At 36.7% G+C, this 20,353-nt stretch overlaps 1 protein-coding gene across 1 annotated transcript in view; it reads right to left on the bottom strand.

Annotated features, from left to right (window-relative positions):
- KLHL4 (kelch like family member 4) overlaps positions 1-18,405 on the bottom strand; it is a 133,806-nt gene extending 115,401 nt beyond the window's left edge. The window contains exon 1 of the mRNA XM_063431864.1: positions 17,774-18,405. Within this exon, the coding sequence (XP_063287934.1) occupies positions 17,774-18,192 (419 nt within the window). The 5' untranslated portion in view covers positions 18,193-18,405. The remainder of the gene's footprint in view (positions 1-17,773) is intronic.
- Between the last annotated feature and the right edge of the window lie 1,948 nt (positions 18,406-20,353).

The following is a 20,353-nucleotide window of genomic DNA, read 5'->3' as shown; positions in this document are numbered from 1 at the left end:
CTACCCCCCTACCCCCTGTCACTACCCCTCCACTCCCCCACACCCTCTGTCACTGCCCCTCTACCCCCCAACCCCTGTTACTACCCCCTTACCCCCTGTCACTGCCCCTCCACTCACCCACACCCCCTGTTACTGCTCCTCTACCCCCTAACCCCTGTCACTACCCCTAACCCCTTACTCTGCCCCTCTACCCCAACCCCTGTCACTATCCATCTACCCCTGCTACCTCCTGTCACTGCCCCTCGACCCCCCTACCACCTGTCCCTCTACCCCCCTTACCACCTGTCGCTGCCCCTCCACCCCCTACCCCCTGTCACTGCCCCTCCACCCCCTACCCCCTGTTACTGCCCCTCTACCCCCCTTACCCCTGTCAGTACCCCCAACCCCCAACACCTGTTACTACCCCCTGTCACTGCCCCTCCACTCACGCACGCCCCCTGTTACTGCCCCTCTACCCCCTAACCCCTGTCACTACCCCTAACCCCTTACTCTGCCCCTCTACCTCAACCCCTGTCACTATCCATCTACCCCTGCTACCTCCTGTCACTGCCCCTCGACCCCCCACCACCTGTCCCTCTACCCCCCTTACCCCCTGTCAGTGCTCCTCCACCCGCTACCCCCTGTCACTGCCCCTCCAACCACCTAACCCCTGTCGCCCACACAGTGCACCCCTCACAATCATACACACTGTACCCCTCACAATCACACACACTGTACCCCTCACAATCACACACACTGTACCCCTCACAATCACACACACTGTACCCCTCACAATCACACACACTGTACCCCTCACAATTACACACACTGTACCCCTCACAATTACACACACTGTCCCCCTTCACAATCATACACACTGCACCCTTCACAATTACAACACACTGCACCCTTCACAATTACAACACACTGTACCTTTCACAATTACACACACACTGTACCCCTCGCAATCACACACACTGCACCCCTTACACGCTGCACTGCTCACAATCACACACACTGCATCTATGTATATTTGTGTGTATGCATGTATGTAAATATATGTGTGTGTGTATGTTTATATAAAAATACATATACACGCGGCGTGTGTTTGTGCTTTAGGGTGCACACCCTAATGCAACAGGCTGCGCACGCCTATGTATATAGGAAACCATTTTAGAAATGTAAACCAGGAAGCTAAATATTTTCCTGTAGGGACTCGAATTATGTATGAGATTAGCTTGGTGACCTATTCTTCAATTTTAAAAAAGTGCAGTGACCCATTTTATCTGTTGTAATCAATCAACAACTAAAATAAATTGAAAGGAATCAACACAGTAAAGGAGGAGACTATATTTAACCCCTTAAGGACGCAAGACGGTTCAGGACCGTCATCGGCATTTTTCCCTTGCCGACCGACGACGGTCCTGAACCGTCCTAAATTTAAAATGTACTTACCCGATCGCCGTCGTTCCCCCGGCGGCGATCGGCGTTGCTCCCGTTGTGGGGAGACTGCCTGCAGCCCAGACAGTCTCCCCATGGCGGATTAGGACCCCTGGGGCCATGTGATCGCCCAACAGGGCGACCACATGGTCACAATAGGTGTCCTAGTCTCTGCCTGCAGGGGGACTGTCTGTGCTGACAGGCAGTCTCCCTGCAACTGTAAAATCAGAAATAAATTTAAAGTGAAAGTTAATAAAAAAAATATTATTATATATGTGTATATATATATATGATATATAGACATATATTATACCTATATAATATATGTCTATATATCATATATATATATATAATGTCATGCTAAGTGTATTTTTATATTAATATGTACATATATTAATATAAAAACACACTTATAATTAATTTACACACGTATATATATAATATATATAATAACTATATATATATATATTGTATATATATATATTATTATAAAATACGAATAATAAATAATTTAAATTAAATTAAAAAAATTAAAAATAATAAAAATTATATATCTATACGAAATGTTATTCTAACTGTATTTTGATATTAATATATATATATATTTATATCAAAATACACTTAGAATGAAATTGTATATATATCTATGTATATATAAATAAATAAAAAGAATACGAACTATTCATATGTCCATATACAAAATGACATAAATAATTATATAAATATACACGTAGACTTCAAATATATAAATATGCACATATATTTAAATTCTACGTGCGTATTTATGTAATATTTTTACATAATTAAGTTATTTTATTGATTGCAATTTAAGGGGCCTGCCAACCCAGGCCGAAAGTCTAGAGAATTTAATTTGCTAGCACTGTATTTTACCCTGTAACGTTCTACGACACCCTAAAACCTGTACATGGGGGGTACTGTTTTACTCGGGAGACTTTGCTGAACACAAATATTAGTGATTCAAAACAGTAAAACATATCACAGCGATGATATTGTCAGTGAAAGTGACTTTTTTTGCATTTTTCACACATAAACAGCACGTTTACTGATGATATAATTGTTGTGATACATTTTCCAGTTTTGAAACACTAATATTTGTGTTCAGCAAAGTCTCCTGAGTATAACAGTACCCCCCATGTACAGGTTTTATAGCGTTTTTGAAAGTTACAGGGTCAAATATTTTTACATTGAAAATGGCCAGGTTGGTTACGTTGCCTTTGAGAGCGTATGGTAGCCCAGGAATGAGAATTACCCCCATGATGGCATACCATTTGCGAAAGAAGACAACCCAAGGTATTGCAAATGGGGTATGTCCAGTCTTTTTTAGTAACCACTTGGTCACAAACACTGGCCAAAATTAGCGTTCAATTTAGTTTTTTACTTTTTTCACACACAAACAAATATGAACGCTAACTTTGGCCAGTGTTTGCAACTAAGTGGCTACTAAAAAAGTCTGGACATACCCCATATTGAATACCCTGGGTTGTCTACTTTAAAAAAAATATGTACATGTGGGGTGTTATTCAGCGATTTATGACAGATAATAGTGTTACAATGTCACTATTGATACATTTTAAAAATATATGTTTTGAAACCGCAATATCCTACTTGTACTTATAGCCCTATAACATGCAAAAAAATAGCAAAAAGCATGTAAACACTGGGTATTTTTAAACTCAGGACAAAATTTTGAATCTATTTAGCAGTTTTTTTCATTCGCTTTTGTAGATGAATAAAAGATTTTTCACATAAAAGTCAAAAAACATGTATTTTTTTCAATTTTTCATCATATTTTTTCATTTTTTAAAAATTAAATTACATGAGATTATATAAATAATGGTATGTAAAGAAAGCCCCTTTTGTCCTGAAAAAAACAATATATAATTTGTATAGGAACAGTAAATGAGAGAGCGGAAAATTACAGCTAAACACAAACACCACAAAAGTGTAAAAAGATGCCTGGTCGCAAATGTACAACATCGCAAAAAAAGTCCAGTCCTTAAGGGGTTAAAAGAAGAAAAACTACCACAACAAGAGGACATAGTCTTAAATTAGAGGGACAAAGGTTTAAAAATAATATCAGGAAGTATTAGTTTACTGAGAGGGTAGTGGATGCATGGAATAGCCTTCCAGCTGAAGTGGTAGAGGTTAACACAGTAAAGGAGTTTAAGCATGCGTGGGATAGGCATAAGGCTATCCTAACTATAAGATAAGGCCAGGGACTAATGAAAGTATTTAGAAAATTGGGCAGACTAGATGGGCCGAATGGTTCTTATCTGCCGTCACATTCTATGTTTCTATGAATAAAACACTTTCATTAGATTTATCACATTATCAGAGGGATCTTCACAGGATTCGGTAGTTTAATTTGTTCCACGGTCTAGGGCTTTAATCTAGTGTAACTGTTCCAACCCTTGTAGACCCGCTGAAAAAAATCATGTTGTAAATAAAAATAATATGTTTAGCCAAATAAACATTTTAAATTTCTATTAAAATTGAATTTCATGCTCTCAATTTGCTCTACTGGTAGAAGATGAGCTGTATGAAATACATTAAAAGTTAGGGTTATTTAAGACAAGTTCAGTTAAAATAAAAAAAATATGCATCAACTCTCTGTGTAAGGACTATTCATTTTCTTTCTCTCTTTAATTCATTTTTTTATCGTAAATGGCTTTTACAGTCGTTAACAGTGAACCTGCCAGCTGCCAAGTGACATTAAGGGAACTTATAACTAGGACCCCTGCAAAAAATTACAGGCACTAACTAAGTAATGAACATATAAATAATAAATAAATAAATGTGATTAAGGAGACAAATTGATGTCAATGTGATAAGCGCTAAGCAATGGCTGGGGCTACATTTGGACAAAGTCCAAAGATGATTTTAGATAGCAATGTTTGTAGATGATTTAGTAAATTTCCCTCATGATTTTAACTGCGACAATTGTATTACTGCTTTAATTATTTCTCAGATGAGATAACGTGAACCATTTACCTTTTTTTTTGTTTGTTTTGTTTTTAAAACCAAGCACAATGTTTTCCCTTGTGGACCTTTCTCTCTAAAACAGTCTAAAGCTTCTGAACTCCTTTCCTGTTATTGTCCCCTTCCACCTCCCTTGTGCTCTTTTTTCCGAACAACTATCTTTTATCTTTCTATTAATACACAGCAATATGACAGAGGTTGTGCTTTTTTATAGTTAATATAATGTTAGCATTCATTTACAATTAATACAGCCAAAACATATTGTAAAAAAAGTTTCAAACAATGGCTATTTTACAAATTTAAAGTTACTGTCTGTATATTTATATGTAATCTAAATCTACAAAATAAAGTTGTAGAGTTTTCTAACATCTCTGAAATAAGCCAGTCCGTTAAGCATCTAATCCATTTAGGCATGTTGTGAATCTACCACAGATTAAAAACGTGTCTGCAGACTATTTTCTGGTAAACCCAAGCAGATAAATTCCAATGTTTTATTTTTTTGGGGAGACCAATTGGCATTATATTTTTTAATTGTATTCTTTGTGGTCTTCTTGATAATGCTGTGGAATTCCCATTACATTTTGATGCTTAGTATTGTGTGTACCTGGTAGTATTTCCAAAATGTTATTAAAGATGATGTGCTCATTTTGGCTCGGTCGTACAGAATGTTGACATAGACTTTGTATGGCAATTGCTGATAATTACATGATACTATATTGTGATCAGCATCCACAACTGTCAAACCAAATATTTTTAATGTCTCTCACCCTAAAATCCCTTTTCCAGCTGTTTCCCTTTTATGTAGTATGTATGCCATAACAAATGCTGCCTTTTCCTAACATCATTCAACCTTTGCAACATGTCTTTATCAGTATCGACCTAATGTCCTGTCACTATATCAGCATATCCTTGTTTGTCTCTTTCTAATGACCCATCACTGTACTCACACATCTCCCACCGTGCAATGTAATGTTTTCTGGTTGACTTACAGGAGAAGGTCCAGTAACGTCTTCTCAGTGTCTGCTGTTTGTAGCTAGTGTTCTCATGTCCCTCAAACAAACAAACAAAAAAATGTCTGACCAGCTTTTTATATGCATATGCCAGGTTTTAGCTACCCAATATGTGTAGGACAAGCAGTTGTTTTCTATAGTCAATATTTTTTTTTTTTACATCACCTACTCATAAGTCTATGTCTACTACAGACAAAAATGTAAAAATACTAACATCATGACACCTTATATGTGTATGCATATAGGTATTTTACTTATAACGCTGTATTAACGCACCTTCAAAAATACAAATGTACAAAAAAAGTCTGAATTCTTGTGGCTTAGTTTAAAACTGTTAACTAATGTTTGTTACATTGGTGCGAAAGGCCCAATATTTTTAACGGGGACAGATACAGAAAAGAAAACATAATCCAATTGAACACCACCTCATATCTATTCACCATCAAATCACCCCAACTACAAATAGATAATATATGAATTTAGAACATTTTCCCTCTTCAGGCAATCACATTTATATTTATCTCCAAAAAAGTATGTTTCTGCTCTATTTTAATATTTCCATAATGTGTAAACATATTCATCTTGATAATGTGTTCTGATTGTGACTAATTTTAGTTCTTAGTTAGTCTGGTCTTATTTTTTAATACAATGTCACAAAGTAGATACATATATCAGAAGCAAGGCGGGGCAACATTTAAAGAGATAACTGCAAATTTAACCAAGCATTCCCTCACACACAGTGCTGACTGAGGGTCTTCATCATTCTGGAGCTGAAAATTAGTGGGGGTCCAATTACAAATTATGAATTTGAAATTCTAGCATCTGGTCCATAGAAGATCATGAGATCGTGCCCTCGTGTATTGTGGATCGTGCCTTCATGTATTTGTCTGTGTATGTTGTACTGTCTTTTTCCCCAATTGTACTGCACTGTGGAATATATTAATGCTTTATAAATGCCAGTAATAATAATAATAATAATAATCAAACAGCAGACATTTTGAGTATATATATGTTTCTTTAGCACATAATAAAGAAGAACCAAGAGTGGATGATATATAAATCACTAATATTAAAACATAGAGAAAATATATGATTGTTTGACACAGGAGAAAGTGCTATTGCAGTGAAATAAAGCTAATGCAAGCAACATCCCAGGGCTAGATGGCATTCATCCACAAGTACATAGGGAGCTAAGTGTGGCAATATCCAAATCATTGTTTATCATCTGTCAGAATTCATTTCTCTCAGGAGTCATACCAAAAGATTGGAAAAAAAGAAGATGTAGTGGGAACAATTTCTGTCCAGTAATTACAGACCTGTGTGTTTTAACATCTGTGGTTATAAACTATTTTTGTAAAACTATTTGAACGGTTGTAGAAAAATGTAAGGCATCAAACTCAGGACTTCATTTTTTACAACATCATGAGTAGTAATCAACATGGCTTTATGAGAGACTGGTCATGTCATTTAACTTAATTGCATTATCTGAATAAGTCAGTGGAAGTACAGATCATGGTGTTGCAAAGGTTGCTAAGGTATATAGTACCACCTGGCAAAAAAGATTTGCTGTGAAGGAATACCCCATCACTTTAGCTCCTTTTGGCTGTTTGGATTCGTGCTTTTGTTTATTTCATCTAATTTGTTCAGTTCCCGAACCGAGACCACCCGAGAGACCCATTAGAACGTGGAATGTTATGCATCTTGTACGAAAACCGCAAAGGAAATAATTAATAGAATGCTCCACTGGGTGGCCACCAATTCATACATACAAACGCACGTGGTTGGGACAATGGATGGCGGCCATCTTGTCTCCCGAACGCTGGCAGCGGGTGCCTGGAACTCATTTCGGCCAGGCACTCCCGCGTACACCAGTCACCATGGACCTATGGCCTGTTCCAGTTCCAGTTCATCTAGACGAATGGTGGTCAGGACTCACAGACTACCGAATGCAGGGAGCATTCTACATGAACCAGCTTTCCTCTACCTTATGTGATTTTCGTACAAAACCCCACAAACGGAGACCGTCTCTTGCCACAATTTCCCTGGAACTATTTTGGGCTTTAACCTCGTGGCAGACCGGTCAGAACTTCCCTGTGATGGTGATCCAAAACTACCAAATGGATCTGGGTGGTTTTTGGATATATCATTCGCCCAGATCCAGGCTATGCAAGAATGGGACTTTTCTGGGGTTTCCATGTATTTTGGGGGTACTTTTGGGGTGGTTAATACATGTTAGATTTTTCTGTCCTGAGAGATAATTAGCCATGTGTATTCCAATAATAATCTCTCAGGCACAGAGGATCATGGGAGGGATTTCCTTGCATTTTCTGTGTGAGAAACCCTGTGTTGGGGCTTGAGCATAAAACCCAATAAACCAGTCTTCTCCCAGCATTAAGCCTTGGCTCATGTGTGGGGGGTTATGGAACAGCTGTGATATTTGTACCTTTGGATTTATTCGTGTGGTGTATTGGGAAAAGGGCATCCATGGCGGTGATACTCTGGCAGACCACCACAGTTGCTAAACAAATTAAAAGCAGTTTTTTTAGATTGAAATTCATCAACTTTCAAGTTGGGTGAAGGTGATAGGTGGGGCCCCTCGAGGGTCTGCTATGGTTTGTGTCCACTGCTCTTTAATCTGTTTGTATTAATGATCTTGGAATAGCCACTGACTGTCACATGTTGGTGTACGTAGATGATTCAAAATTAGGCAAGGTAATACAATGTAGGTAGGATAATACCTTGATGCAAAGGGATTTGGACACATAGGAGGACTGGGCAACCAAGTGGCAGATAAGATATAAAATAAATGCATATTTTTGCAGTTTGTGGAGCGGAATGTGAAACATCTTCTATTCCAGTGATGGCTAACCTTGACACCATAAATAGTTCTGGACTACATTTCCCATGATGCTTAGCTAGTTTTTAGACTCTGAAAGCTAGCTGAGTATCATGGGAAATGTAGTCCAGAAACAATTTATGGTGTCAAGGTTAGCCATCACTGTAATCTATTCTAAAATTATAGGATAGTGAGTTCTACGCTAACAATTCACATTGCTGCTTTCAGCTATAAGGCAGAATGGAGGTGTAGAAAAATACCCATTCTGTCTCATTAGAGATGTCACCTTTTAGCTGGATGAATTGTTAGTGTAGATCTTACTTCAAGGGGTTTTGCCTTGACATGGCAGGTGAGCTTAAACTTTTATGGCCATTGGAGTGGTATTAAAAAACCTCCAGTTATTTAAATGTACATTGGGATTTGGGATGGTGGGTAAGTAACTTTTTTCTTTGATTTATTATTATTATTATTATTATTGACATTTATATAGCGCCAACAGATTCCGTAGCGCTTTACAATATTTTGAGAGGGGGGGGGGGATGTAACAATAAATAAGACAATTACAAGAAAACTTACAGGAATAATAGGTTGAAGAGGGCCCTGCTCAAATGAGCTTACAGTCTATAGGAAGTGGGGTATTAGAAACATTAGGATAGGAAATATCAAGTAGGAGTGAAGCAGAGCTGGAGGAGAGAGCAAAGCACTATCCCATAGGGACAGGTATGTAAGGGAGAGATTACTCTGGGAGGCCATACGCTTTCCTGAAGAGATGGGATTTAAGGCCCTTCTTAAATGATTGAAGACTAGGGGAGAGTCTGATGGCAGTAGGCAAGTTATTCCATAGGAGAGGAGCCGCCCGTGAGAAGTCCTGCAAGCGTGAGTTGGCCGTACGGGTGCGAGCAGCGGTCAGGAGGTGGTCGCGGGCAGAGCGGAGGGTACGAGGAGGGGCATATCTCTGGATCAGTGAAGAGATATAAGAGGGGCTGGAATTGTTCAGTGCTTTAAATGTATGGGTTAGCACTTTGAATTGACTCCTATAGGATACAGGGAGCCAATGTAAGGACTGGCAGAGGGGCGAGGTGTGAGAGTACCGACTGGATAGGAAAATCAGTCTAGCTGCAGCATTCATTACAGACTGTAGCGGGGCAGTACGGCTTTTGGGGAGACCAATCAGGAGAGGGTTACAGTAATCCATGCGGGAAATTACTAGAGCATGGACAAGCTCCTTGGTAGCATCTTGCGTAAGAAAGGGGCGGATGCGGGCTATGTTTTTGAGTTGGAACCTACAGGACTTGGCAACAAACTGGATGTGAGACTCAAAGGTGAGACCAGAGTCAAGTATGACGCCAAGACAGCGCGCTTGTAGGGATGGACTTATGTGGATATCACTGACTTGAAGGGAGAGTGAGAGAGGAGGATCAGTATTAGGAGGAGGAAAGACAAGGAGTTCAGTTTTAGAGAGGTTAAGTTTGAGAAAGCGTGACGACATCCAGTCAGAGATGGAAGAGAGGCAAGCAGTGACACGTTGCAGGACGGCCGGGGAGAGGTCCGGTGAGGAGAGGTATATCTGAGTGTCATCAGCGTACAGGTGGTAGTTGAATCCAAAAGAGGCAATACGTTTTCCAAGAGAGGCAGTATAAAGAGAAAATAGAAGGGGACCAAGGACAGAGCCTTGGGGAACTCCAACCGAGACAGGGCGAGGGGAGGAGGTATCCTTGGAAAAGGAGACACTGAATGAGCGTTGGGAGAGATAGGAGGAAAACCAAGAGAGGACAGAGTCACAGAGACCGAGTGATTGAAGAGTTTGAAGGAGGAGAGAATGATCAACTGTGTCAAAGGCAGCAGAGAGGTCAAGGAGAATTAATTTGTATTGTATGTATTGGGGCTGATCTGTATTATAGTCACTGCTGCTGCACATGAGTAGTGGGAATATAAGTGTGTCTCTTTATAAATCAATGTAAGCCCATACCTTGAAAAGATTTTACAATAATGGGTACCTATATCATTAAACTAGAAAGAATTCAGAAGCAGGCTACACAATTAATAAAGAAGATTTTAGTAATTAAGAAAGGCTAGAACATTCAAAGTTATTTACTTTAGAAAAAAAGATGGCTCACTGAGAACATTATACAAATATATGCAGGGCAGTACAAACAGTTCTTTGGTAACCTGTTCATTCATAGAACTGTACAAAGGACAAGAGATCACCCATTAAGACTTGAAGAAAGGGGATTTCACTTATAAAACAGCAAAAGGTTCTTTACAGCAAAAATAATAAATATTTTGAATTATCTGTCTGAATGAAGTTGTTTTCTCAGACTAAACAATGTGCAGTTTCTTTTTTTTTTGCAAAACAGAATAGTCAAAGATATAATTGTTAATATGTGTTGTTGATCCAAAAATAAATATGCTTCCCATTTTGGAGTCAGGAAGGTTTTTTTTCACAGTTTATGTCAATATTGGAAATCACTTTGAATAAGGTTTTTCACTTGTTTTGGATCAACAGGGTGTACTTGATGGATTGTTTTCAGCCTATATTGCTATGTAAATATGTACAGGGTTTCCTATGCTGCTCAGTCAAGCCATTGACGATATATGTCCCTCCCTGGATACATGCTATGAACATGGCACTGAGCTGTGTCAGATCACAAAGCAGTGTCAGATCACAAAAATATATGAAGAAAAATGTAAGAAAAAGTCAGACGACTCTGGTCTATTGCAATGTGTGGGCCTGGAGCTTGAGCTCAAATGGCCCCTATGTTGATCTGAGCCTCACTCTCCCAATAAGCACAGAAACAGGCTAAAGCAATGTGTGCAGAGGTCTCAAACCACAACAATAATGGGGTTAGAATTGGAAAAGGAGCTGTGAGTACAGATTAATGCTTAACCCCTTAAGGACACATGACATGTGTGACATGTCATGATTCCATTTTATTCCAGAAGCTTGGTCTTTAAGGGGTTAAATGCAATTTGCAATGTTGTTTGCAATATGGTTTTGAATAAGCAACTCTACTTACTGTATGTTAACATTATCACCAATCATAGCCATACTAGTCTTTGTTCTGATAGATTTTTGGGAACCTAAATTCCCCATAAATACATTAACATTAAAAACACACTCTTTTCCATATAATTTATTTATTTGTCTAAAACGAAACACAGATGCACTATGCCAGTTAAGTACTACATAATTAACTTTGATAAATTGGAAAAAAATGCTAAATATACGCTAACGCAGCTGTGAGAAAAAAAAACCAATCTAGATGATTTTCAGACTTAGCTATTTCGACCATGGTTTTGGAATATGATTCAAAGTACAATTCCATAACCAACATATGGGCCTTGATTTTATAAGCTTTCCAAATGACTCCATACCATTAGAAAAGTTTCCAAGTGATTCATCTACAAAAGTCACCATTAAAATCTATGGACATTTTTGTTATATTACATGGTAAGTATTATTATTACAAGTATTCTTAGCTTTATGCTTGTTTTTTATTATTATTATTGTTATTATTATTATTATCGCCATTTATATAGCGCCAACAAATTCCGTAGCACTTTACAATATTATGAGAGGTGGGATTTAACTATAAATAGAACAATTACAAGAAAACTTACAGGAACAATTGGTTGAAGAGGACCCTGCTCAAACGAGCTTACAAGTCCACACTGTATTCCTCTTAATCAGCATTTTCCTTTTTTTGCTTTAATAATAAAACTGTACAATTTTGCACAGTAAAGATGTCTGGGAGTTGTAATTTTGTTTCCTTGGTTTTCTATAGTAGAAAGCTGGCAACAAAACTGCAAGATACAGAATACCATGCTGTGCCCATAACGTACTACTGTGCAATAAGCTTGGATAAGCTACACTAGGTAGACACTATAGTCACCAAAACATCTTTAGCTTAATGAAGCAGTATTGGTGTATAGATCATGCCCCTAATATGTACAGTATTCCTAGATGCTTCCTGAAAAGTTAGATTTAATGATTACACTTCCTTTATTGCAAATCCTGTTTAATTTAGGATTTTTTATCTCCTGGTGTTATAGTCACCGGGTATTGCCACATCCACCACTTCAGTCATCTGTTCCTTGTCTACCACCACCATGTCACGTTGGTCTGTCTGGACCTGAAAGTCCCACATGATTTCAGCCCTGTCACTCTCAACTACTTGGTGAACAGGCAGGTCCAGACCATATTCTGTGCAGATATTTTGGTACACAATCCCAGCAACTTGGTTATGCATCTCAGTCTATGTTGTCCTTGCTAACATATTGCACCTGGCTGTTGGATTGATCCCAGGCCTCTTTGCACTGTCTGCACCTTGGGTCCTGACTGGTGTGGTAGACCCTTGCTTCCTGATACGAATAGGTGGACTACACAAAATATCATTCATACATACATACACACACATTATATATATATATATATATATACAAAAATGTCCAGACTCTGGCACTCAACCTCCAATATTCACAGTGTAACTTAACCCGGGTGCTTCCCAGCAATAAATAGACGAGAAAGGAGACAGGAGCACTCACTTGGATTTTCAAAAAATGTATTTCAATAAATCACCTCCACATCAACGTTTCGACCCTTCAGGGTCTTTATCAAGATCTTGATAAATGTTTAATTTAAATTACATTTTTTTATTAAATTTATTTTTTTCAAAATTTAAAAAAAAATCAAAAATATATCATATATAAAACAAATACATATCATATATAAAACAAATACATAATACAAATATCAAAATATTTAGATATTTTTCCAAATTTTATATAATTTTAATAGTTTGTTTTAAATTATCAAGGCATTTGAAAAGCTTATCCAAGGATACTAAACCAATGCCATTATCTGAGCCACACAAATTCTTAAGTAATTATGCAGATTTTTAAATACATTTTATTTCTTCTGCGTTAGGGACAGAAAGTACCCTCTATATATATATGTCTTCCCCCACAGAGGTCAAACACTGAATCAGAAAATGTAAATTGAGCTTAGTCGACAACATTTTGTTTTGCAGTGCACGAGGTCGAGAGGGAATGTGTCAATGAGAAGATCAGACAGAAGAGACAGGCTACCATTATGTTATCAGTTCTAGCAGCAGCGATGCATCAATGCTGAGTTTATGGACTCTCTCAGCTTCCTGTGTTTTTAGTTTTCCTGTGTCCTGTCATTGTTCATTCTATTATACAATTGCATGGCCTACTTCAAAAAGTCTATTTCAATGCTTCTTGTAAATATTCCATTTTATGCATTGAAATATCACTATTATTAGTTCTAACAGAGTTATTCACTAAACTGGGAATACTTCGGAAATGGTCATGAACGTGAAAATGATAAAAACAAAATGGTCAAAATTCTAAAAATAATTTAGATGGAATTTTTTTCTAATTCAGCTATAGTGGCTGCAATTTGCAATAGACAAATACTGACAATAACCTTTTACATTACATCAATAACAGTATTGTGTTATATTAATACATATTTTTCCATTTGAACACTTTTATATAGAAGTAAGTTCCTGGGAAAAAATTCCCACAGATACATCCCCTCGCCGAAAAAAATGTTCTGGGCTATTTTCACACAGGTAAATACTCTCAGGTGAGTCAATGAAGAATATGGGCACTTATTCACTCTCATTACTATGAGCATTCCATTTTTTGTTTTCACTTAGGAGCAATATCCATTAGTACTAGTATGTGTAAAGCGATTGAACTTTAAGATTATGGAGTGCATAGCGCAATACACTATACAACAAACTATTTACCTCTGATTAATTCGAAAATGTTGGAATCAGTGTAAATTTGTTTAATAGTAGAGCCATTTCAATACATTTGTTTTGTGATGAATACCAACTATGTTTAGCTGAGTCAGCTCACATTTTATGCTACTCTTAACATTCATTACAAAGAAATCATAATGACGTAGAAGTTGAAAAGTGAAACTTCCATTACCTTACTTGACCCATCAGCGCTACAGCCATGATGAAAAACAACTCTGTTCACTCTCAGACAAATTCCTGAGATTAATGTGAATTGTAATCCACAAGAGCTGTGGTGCTAAGTGCTGGCTGTTAATGATCTGGAAAAAAGGTAACGCATCACAGCTAATATCTATATTAGCTGTGATGCGTTACCTTTTTTCCAGATCAATATATATATAAATAGTGTATATAATTAATCATTTCCCCTTGTTATATTATTATTATTATTATTATTACTACTATTGGCATTTATATAGTGCCAACTTATTCCGCAGCACTTTACAATATTATAAAAAGGGGGAATGTTAACAATAAATGAGACAATTACAAAATGTTACAGGAACAATAGGTAGGACCATGCCTAAATAAGGCTACAGTATAGAGAATGAAAAACATGCTCTTATTAAATACTACCCTTAAAATATATCACTACTTATTAGTCTGACAATGCTGAAAAACTGTAATTACTATTGCTTTCCTCAATTTAGCAGGACTGCATCCATGATAGATAATAACTCCCAGCACTCAAAGCCAAATCACTGAGAAAATACATGAATTATTTAAATGTCAAAATAGGCTTGAAATATTTAGGAATTTGAACTCATATGAATATTACAGTGAATGTTACTTCAGTGAATATAAAAAATAAAAATGACAAGCAGCAGCAAAGAAATGCTCAATTACAAGTTTAGTATATACAATGCATGTAATATATTTGTATGCACATAGGTGTTTGTTGTATGTGTGTGTGTGTGTAAAGACCGAAGGTCAAGTGGTTTATGAATGTCTCCAAAACCCTGAGATTGTATTATTTCCTTTATACATAGTCTGCTGTTATGTATCTTTTATATTAAATTATGTTTTTAGCTCAGCTAACGTGACTGTTAATGTATAGTGTAATATAGTGATTTATGTTTGGTGTAGGGTTTAAAGCATATAGTTTAGGGTTATGTTAAGTGATAATCTGTAGTACAATATTTAATGTCTAGTGTTACTGCAGTTCATGGGTTAATATATAGTGTAGTGATGGTCTTACTGTAGTGTAGGGTTTAATGTTAAGTGTTACTGTGTGGTTATTGTCTAATGATACTGTAGTTCAGGCATTAATATTTAGTGTAGTGATGGTCTTACTGTAGTGTAGGGTTTAATATTTAGTGTTACTCTATTTAGTGTAGGGTTATTGTCTAGAAATATTCTAGTTCAGGAGTTGATATTTAGTGTAGTATAGGGTTATTGTTAAGTGATGGTCTTACTGTACTTTAGAATTTAATGTTTAGCGTTACTGTATTTAGTGTAGTTTAGAGTTATTGTCTAGTCTAGTCATGAACTCTGTAGTTCATGGATAAATATAGGGGTAATTATATTTAGTGTAGTGTAAGGTTAAATTTTAGTGTTGTGTGTTGGTGTAATGTAATGTACAGTGATGGTCTTACTATAGTGTTGGGATTAATGTTTAGTGTTACTGTATTTAATGTAGTGTAGGTAGAATTAATGTTTAGTGTTACTGTATTTAATGTAGTGTAGGGTTAATGTTTAGTGTTACTGTATTTAATGTAGTGTAGGGTTAATGTTTAGTGTTACTGTATTTAGTGTAGTGTAGGAATTAATGTTTAGTGTTACTGTATTTAATGTAGTGTAGGAATTAATGTTTAGTGTTACTGTATTTAATGTAGTGTAGGAATTAAAGTTTAGTGTTACTGTATCTAGTGTAGTGTAGGGTTAATGTTTAGTGTTACTGTATTTAACGTAGTGTAGGGTCAATGTTTAGTGTTACTGTATTTAATGTAGTGTAGGGTTAATGTTTAGTGTTACTGTATTTAGTGTAGTGTAGGAATTAATGTTTAGTGTTACTGTATTTAATGTAGTGTAGGGTTAATGTGTAGTGTTGTGTATTGGTATAGTGTAGGGTTAATGTTTAGTGTTATTGTATTTAATGTAGTGTAGGGTTAATGTTTAGGGTTACTGTATTTAATGTAGTGTAGGGTTAATGTTTAGTGTTGTGTGTTTGTGTAGTGTAGGGTTAATGTTAAGTGATGGTCTTACGGTAGTGCAGGGATTAAAGTTTAGTGTTACTGTATTTAGTGTAGTTTAGGGTTATTGTCTAGTGATGCTCTAGTTCAGAGGTTAATATTGTGTGTAGTATAGGGTTAATGTTAAGTGATGGTCTTACTGTAGTATAGGGATTTTTTAGTGTTACTGTATTTAGTTTAGTATAGGATTATTGTTAAGTGATGGTCTTACTGTAGTGCAGGGCTTAATGTTTAGTGTTACTGTATTTAGGGTAGTGTAGGGTTTAATGTTTAGTGTTAATGTATTTAGTGTAGTGTAGGGTTAATGCATTTAGTTTAGGGTTAATGTATTTAGTGTTGTGTGTTTTTTAATGTAATGTAGAGGTTAAAGGGACGAGTTTATTGCATGGACAGCAATGGAACACTAATTACCCAGTGCTGTCTGAGATTAGTGGAAGTTAGGCTTTAGTGGAAGTCCCAGGCAGTATCTATTTTAGTTGCCATGTAGGAAGGTTTTGCACACTAATCTTGGACTAGCTGGGTATGTCCCAGGTCTATCCGAAATCGGGGAACCCAAACTGCATGTAATATTACCTGTACAGGGGTGAGGTCCCCATATATGCAATATGGGATTCAGTAAAATAAGAAGCAGATGATGTAAAAATGGTGTGTGAGATTGTGTATATTTGTGTTTGTGCATATATATATTTACTTATTTCTCCATTATTACAACCCTATGCCTATATATATATATATATATATATATATATATATATATATTATTATTTTTATTATTATTATTATTTATTATTATTTTTTTATGTGAAATACTTGAAAGTCCAATCTCACACTGCAAAGATGCTTTAATCCAGCGTTGTGACCCACCACACACATTATTAACCTGCTGCTTTACACTCTGGCCAGTTGGGTTCAATATTCCCCCTATTTTTCAGTGCCTTGTAGATTATAAATTATCTGACAAATATCTGCATCGAGATAGCAGCACTGGCAGACTGTGTTTTTATTAGCTGGCTTTTCAAAATGCAGACCAGCTACCAAATGAATGTGCTTCCAGATAAATCATTCTAACAGCCAAGTTTAAAGTTCTCCCATTTTTCACATGGTTCAAGGTTAATTTCACAGGCACAGGAAAACATGCACTGAAATGAAAGCTTGCTAAACACTGCTTATCCTCCATCTTCTTCCTTTGTTTGAAAAAAGGTTCTCTGGGCAAATCTTATCACAAACAGCCAAATAGTTGGGGGATTTACTATGGGGGTATGAGCAGCTAACACTCCACACAGCACCCCTAAATGCAAATCGATCATTGTTTCTTGTTTATTTACCAAGGTACCCAATCCATAAAGTTTGACTAAGCATGCATTGAAACAGATAAGAGAATTACTTTGTTTATTATTATTATTATATACAATGTAGAACATAAACAAACTGAACTGAACGTTCCATTCATAGAACTCCACAGGAACTCAGTCTTCCGAGTCCTACCTGTCTGTGGCTGCCTCTTGGTTCTCCTCTGGGACTGTGTTAACCTCTTCTGTGCTGGTGCTTTCTTCTTCTTTCCCCAATTTCTCCTCAGTGCTGGACTTTGGAATATCCTGACTTGCTTGTAAATGTACTATGATGTTTTGTTGGTGCCAAGATTGAATAGATCGATGGTGTGCAGGGGTTGGACCTGGCACTGGTGCCAGTATGTTATGGACAGGGCTGCTGTTTTTCTTTAGCCCATTCCTGTCCCGTGAATGGCTTTTCAACCTACTGTGAACCGGCGTCCCTCTGTGCTCATATCCTTCCTGCTGCAGACAGCCACCAGATCCTGGTGTTCCTTGTGTGGGGTGGCTGAACCACCTCCATCGCAGCCTTAAGATCTGCTTCACATCAAATTCTTTCTTTCCAGAAACTGACATGTTTGCTTGAACCAAAAAAAAAAATAGAATACAAAAAGTATTTCTCTATATTCTCAGTGATGCTAAGATCCTTCTACTGCTGACAGTTTTCTAATTCCAGTTTGCCTGTTCTCCTATTATAACATTTGCCACTGAGTCTGTAGCATGCTGCATTCATCCCCAGTCCATGCTCAGCTACTGCTAACTATGGAGGTGGGATCCCATACTGACAGCACGATGAGGTCAGCCCTTAAACAAGTAAATCAGCTTAGTACAGGAAAGTAACTACATATTACACTAGCCAGCTGCTAGGCTTACACACTGTGGCAGCTCTGTTACAGAGAAGGCGTTTAAATACACAGCTCAGGCTCACATGATCTCCTGAGAACCCACTCGGAAATTTAAGATGCAAGGAAGCAGATCAAAATAGTGTAGCAAGCAAGCAAGCAGGGGCTCTGCTGTATCTCCCAGGACATGCTGCATGCTTCCTCTTCTAAACGATGCAGCTGTGTAGAAAGGGTTAATATACCTGAATCTTCCATTCCAATTTCCTTCAATATGCTTATTTTGTGATGTGTCAGGGAGAAATGTTCTGTTAGATTATTCCCTGGATTGCATGAAATGTAATTATGTATATCTAGGTTACAGTATTGGGAAAAAAAGCAATATTAATACCAATAATTTTTAATAATGCAATATATAATAATAGATTTTTTTATTAATCTATTATAATATATAACATTTATTTATTTTATATTATTAATATTTTAAAGCAAATGTATGCATAAAATATGTGTTAAATATGTGTAAAATATAGATGTGTCTTTTTCAGTATAGTTAACCCCATATGTGTCAAAGCACTTGGCACAGGCTCATCCCAGATAAGGTGACTTCATTGTGTGTTATTTTGCATACTTCTGTATTGCAGAGAGATACTATTGTTGTGTTAACATTAAGTGACCCATGATTGTGCACCTGACACGCAGACTACCTAATCAAAAGCTAATTATTTTTAAATAATTAACAATAATGTTTTGGTTCAGAAACTGATCTCATATACTGTAATTCATGTTTTTGTAAGAAAAGCCCCCCACTCCCCAGTTGTCTGATTTACATTAGTTATATACTTGCCAATCATACATACATATACGGAAGTGCTTTATGTGTGTGTTTTATCCCTTTGAATATTATTGGCCATTAAGATAGATAAAGGGACACTCGAGACCCCTAATTTGATCTGCATGTGGAGTTTGTGTATTCAGATTTTTACTGACCTGCATAGGCCAATATAAAACAAAGAATTCAAAGTGTTACAATGGTGTTTTTATAGCCCCTATCAGTCCCATCTCATATTGAGCTTTTCTGGAATATTTAGGTATTACAGTATTCCAAGCAAAAAAAAATTCTATGGATTGGAATTACAAAAAATGACCACATTTACAATGAAACTGTGTGGTACAAATGACACAGACAAACAAAATCAATAATAGCTTCTCTTTAATTTGTCTAGTCCAGCAAATATACTCCTTTCACTGACAGTCTGCTACACATTGGCCACAAGCATTCCTGATTTTCATTGATTTAAATTAAGCTTGATGCTTTGCTAATGGTCTTTATTGAAAATGCTAATGAGTTTGTGGACCATGTAGATCCTTCATCCTCGAGTACTGTTATCCGTGTAGCACTTGGCATTTCTCAAAAAGCATTTTCAAGTCCACTACCTGTTTAAGACATTTTTTTTTTATTTTTTTATTATACTTATCAAATAATGAGAACTAACAAGATAACATAATCTCACAGTAACATAAGATCACACAGTAGAAAACAAAAGTATAAACAAAGGATTGGATATGAAAACAAAAAGCTCCACACCATATTACAATCCAGTCTGTACATTTATACATTGAAATAATAATAATGTTATTCAAGAAACACATTAACCCTTTCATTACCAACAACCTGTATACACACACGTACACATATATTGGTTAGCTAAGTAGAGGGTGAGGGTGTATGCTGATTTACTCTATCGGCGATTCTTGTTTATTCTCTTTACAATCGTCCACCCAACGCGCTTTTTGACAGTATGGCTGAGTTTTTCACATACTTACCTTGTCTCTCTCGCGAGCTCCCATATAGTTACATGTATTTAACATTTAAACTGTCTCATGCTCTCAACATG

The sequence above is a fragment of the Pelobates fuscus genome, chromosome 9, assembly GCF_036172605.1.
Source record: "Pelobates fuscus isolate aPelFus1 chromosome 9, aPelFus1.pri, whole genome shotgun sequence".
Lineage (NCBI taxonomy): Eukaryota > Metazoa > Chordata > Amphibia > Anura > Pelobatidae > Pelobates > Pelobates fuscus.
Note: the sequence above shows the minus strand (reverse complement) of the source record. Positions and strands in the feature narration are given on the sequence as shown.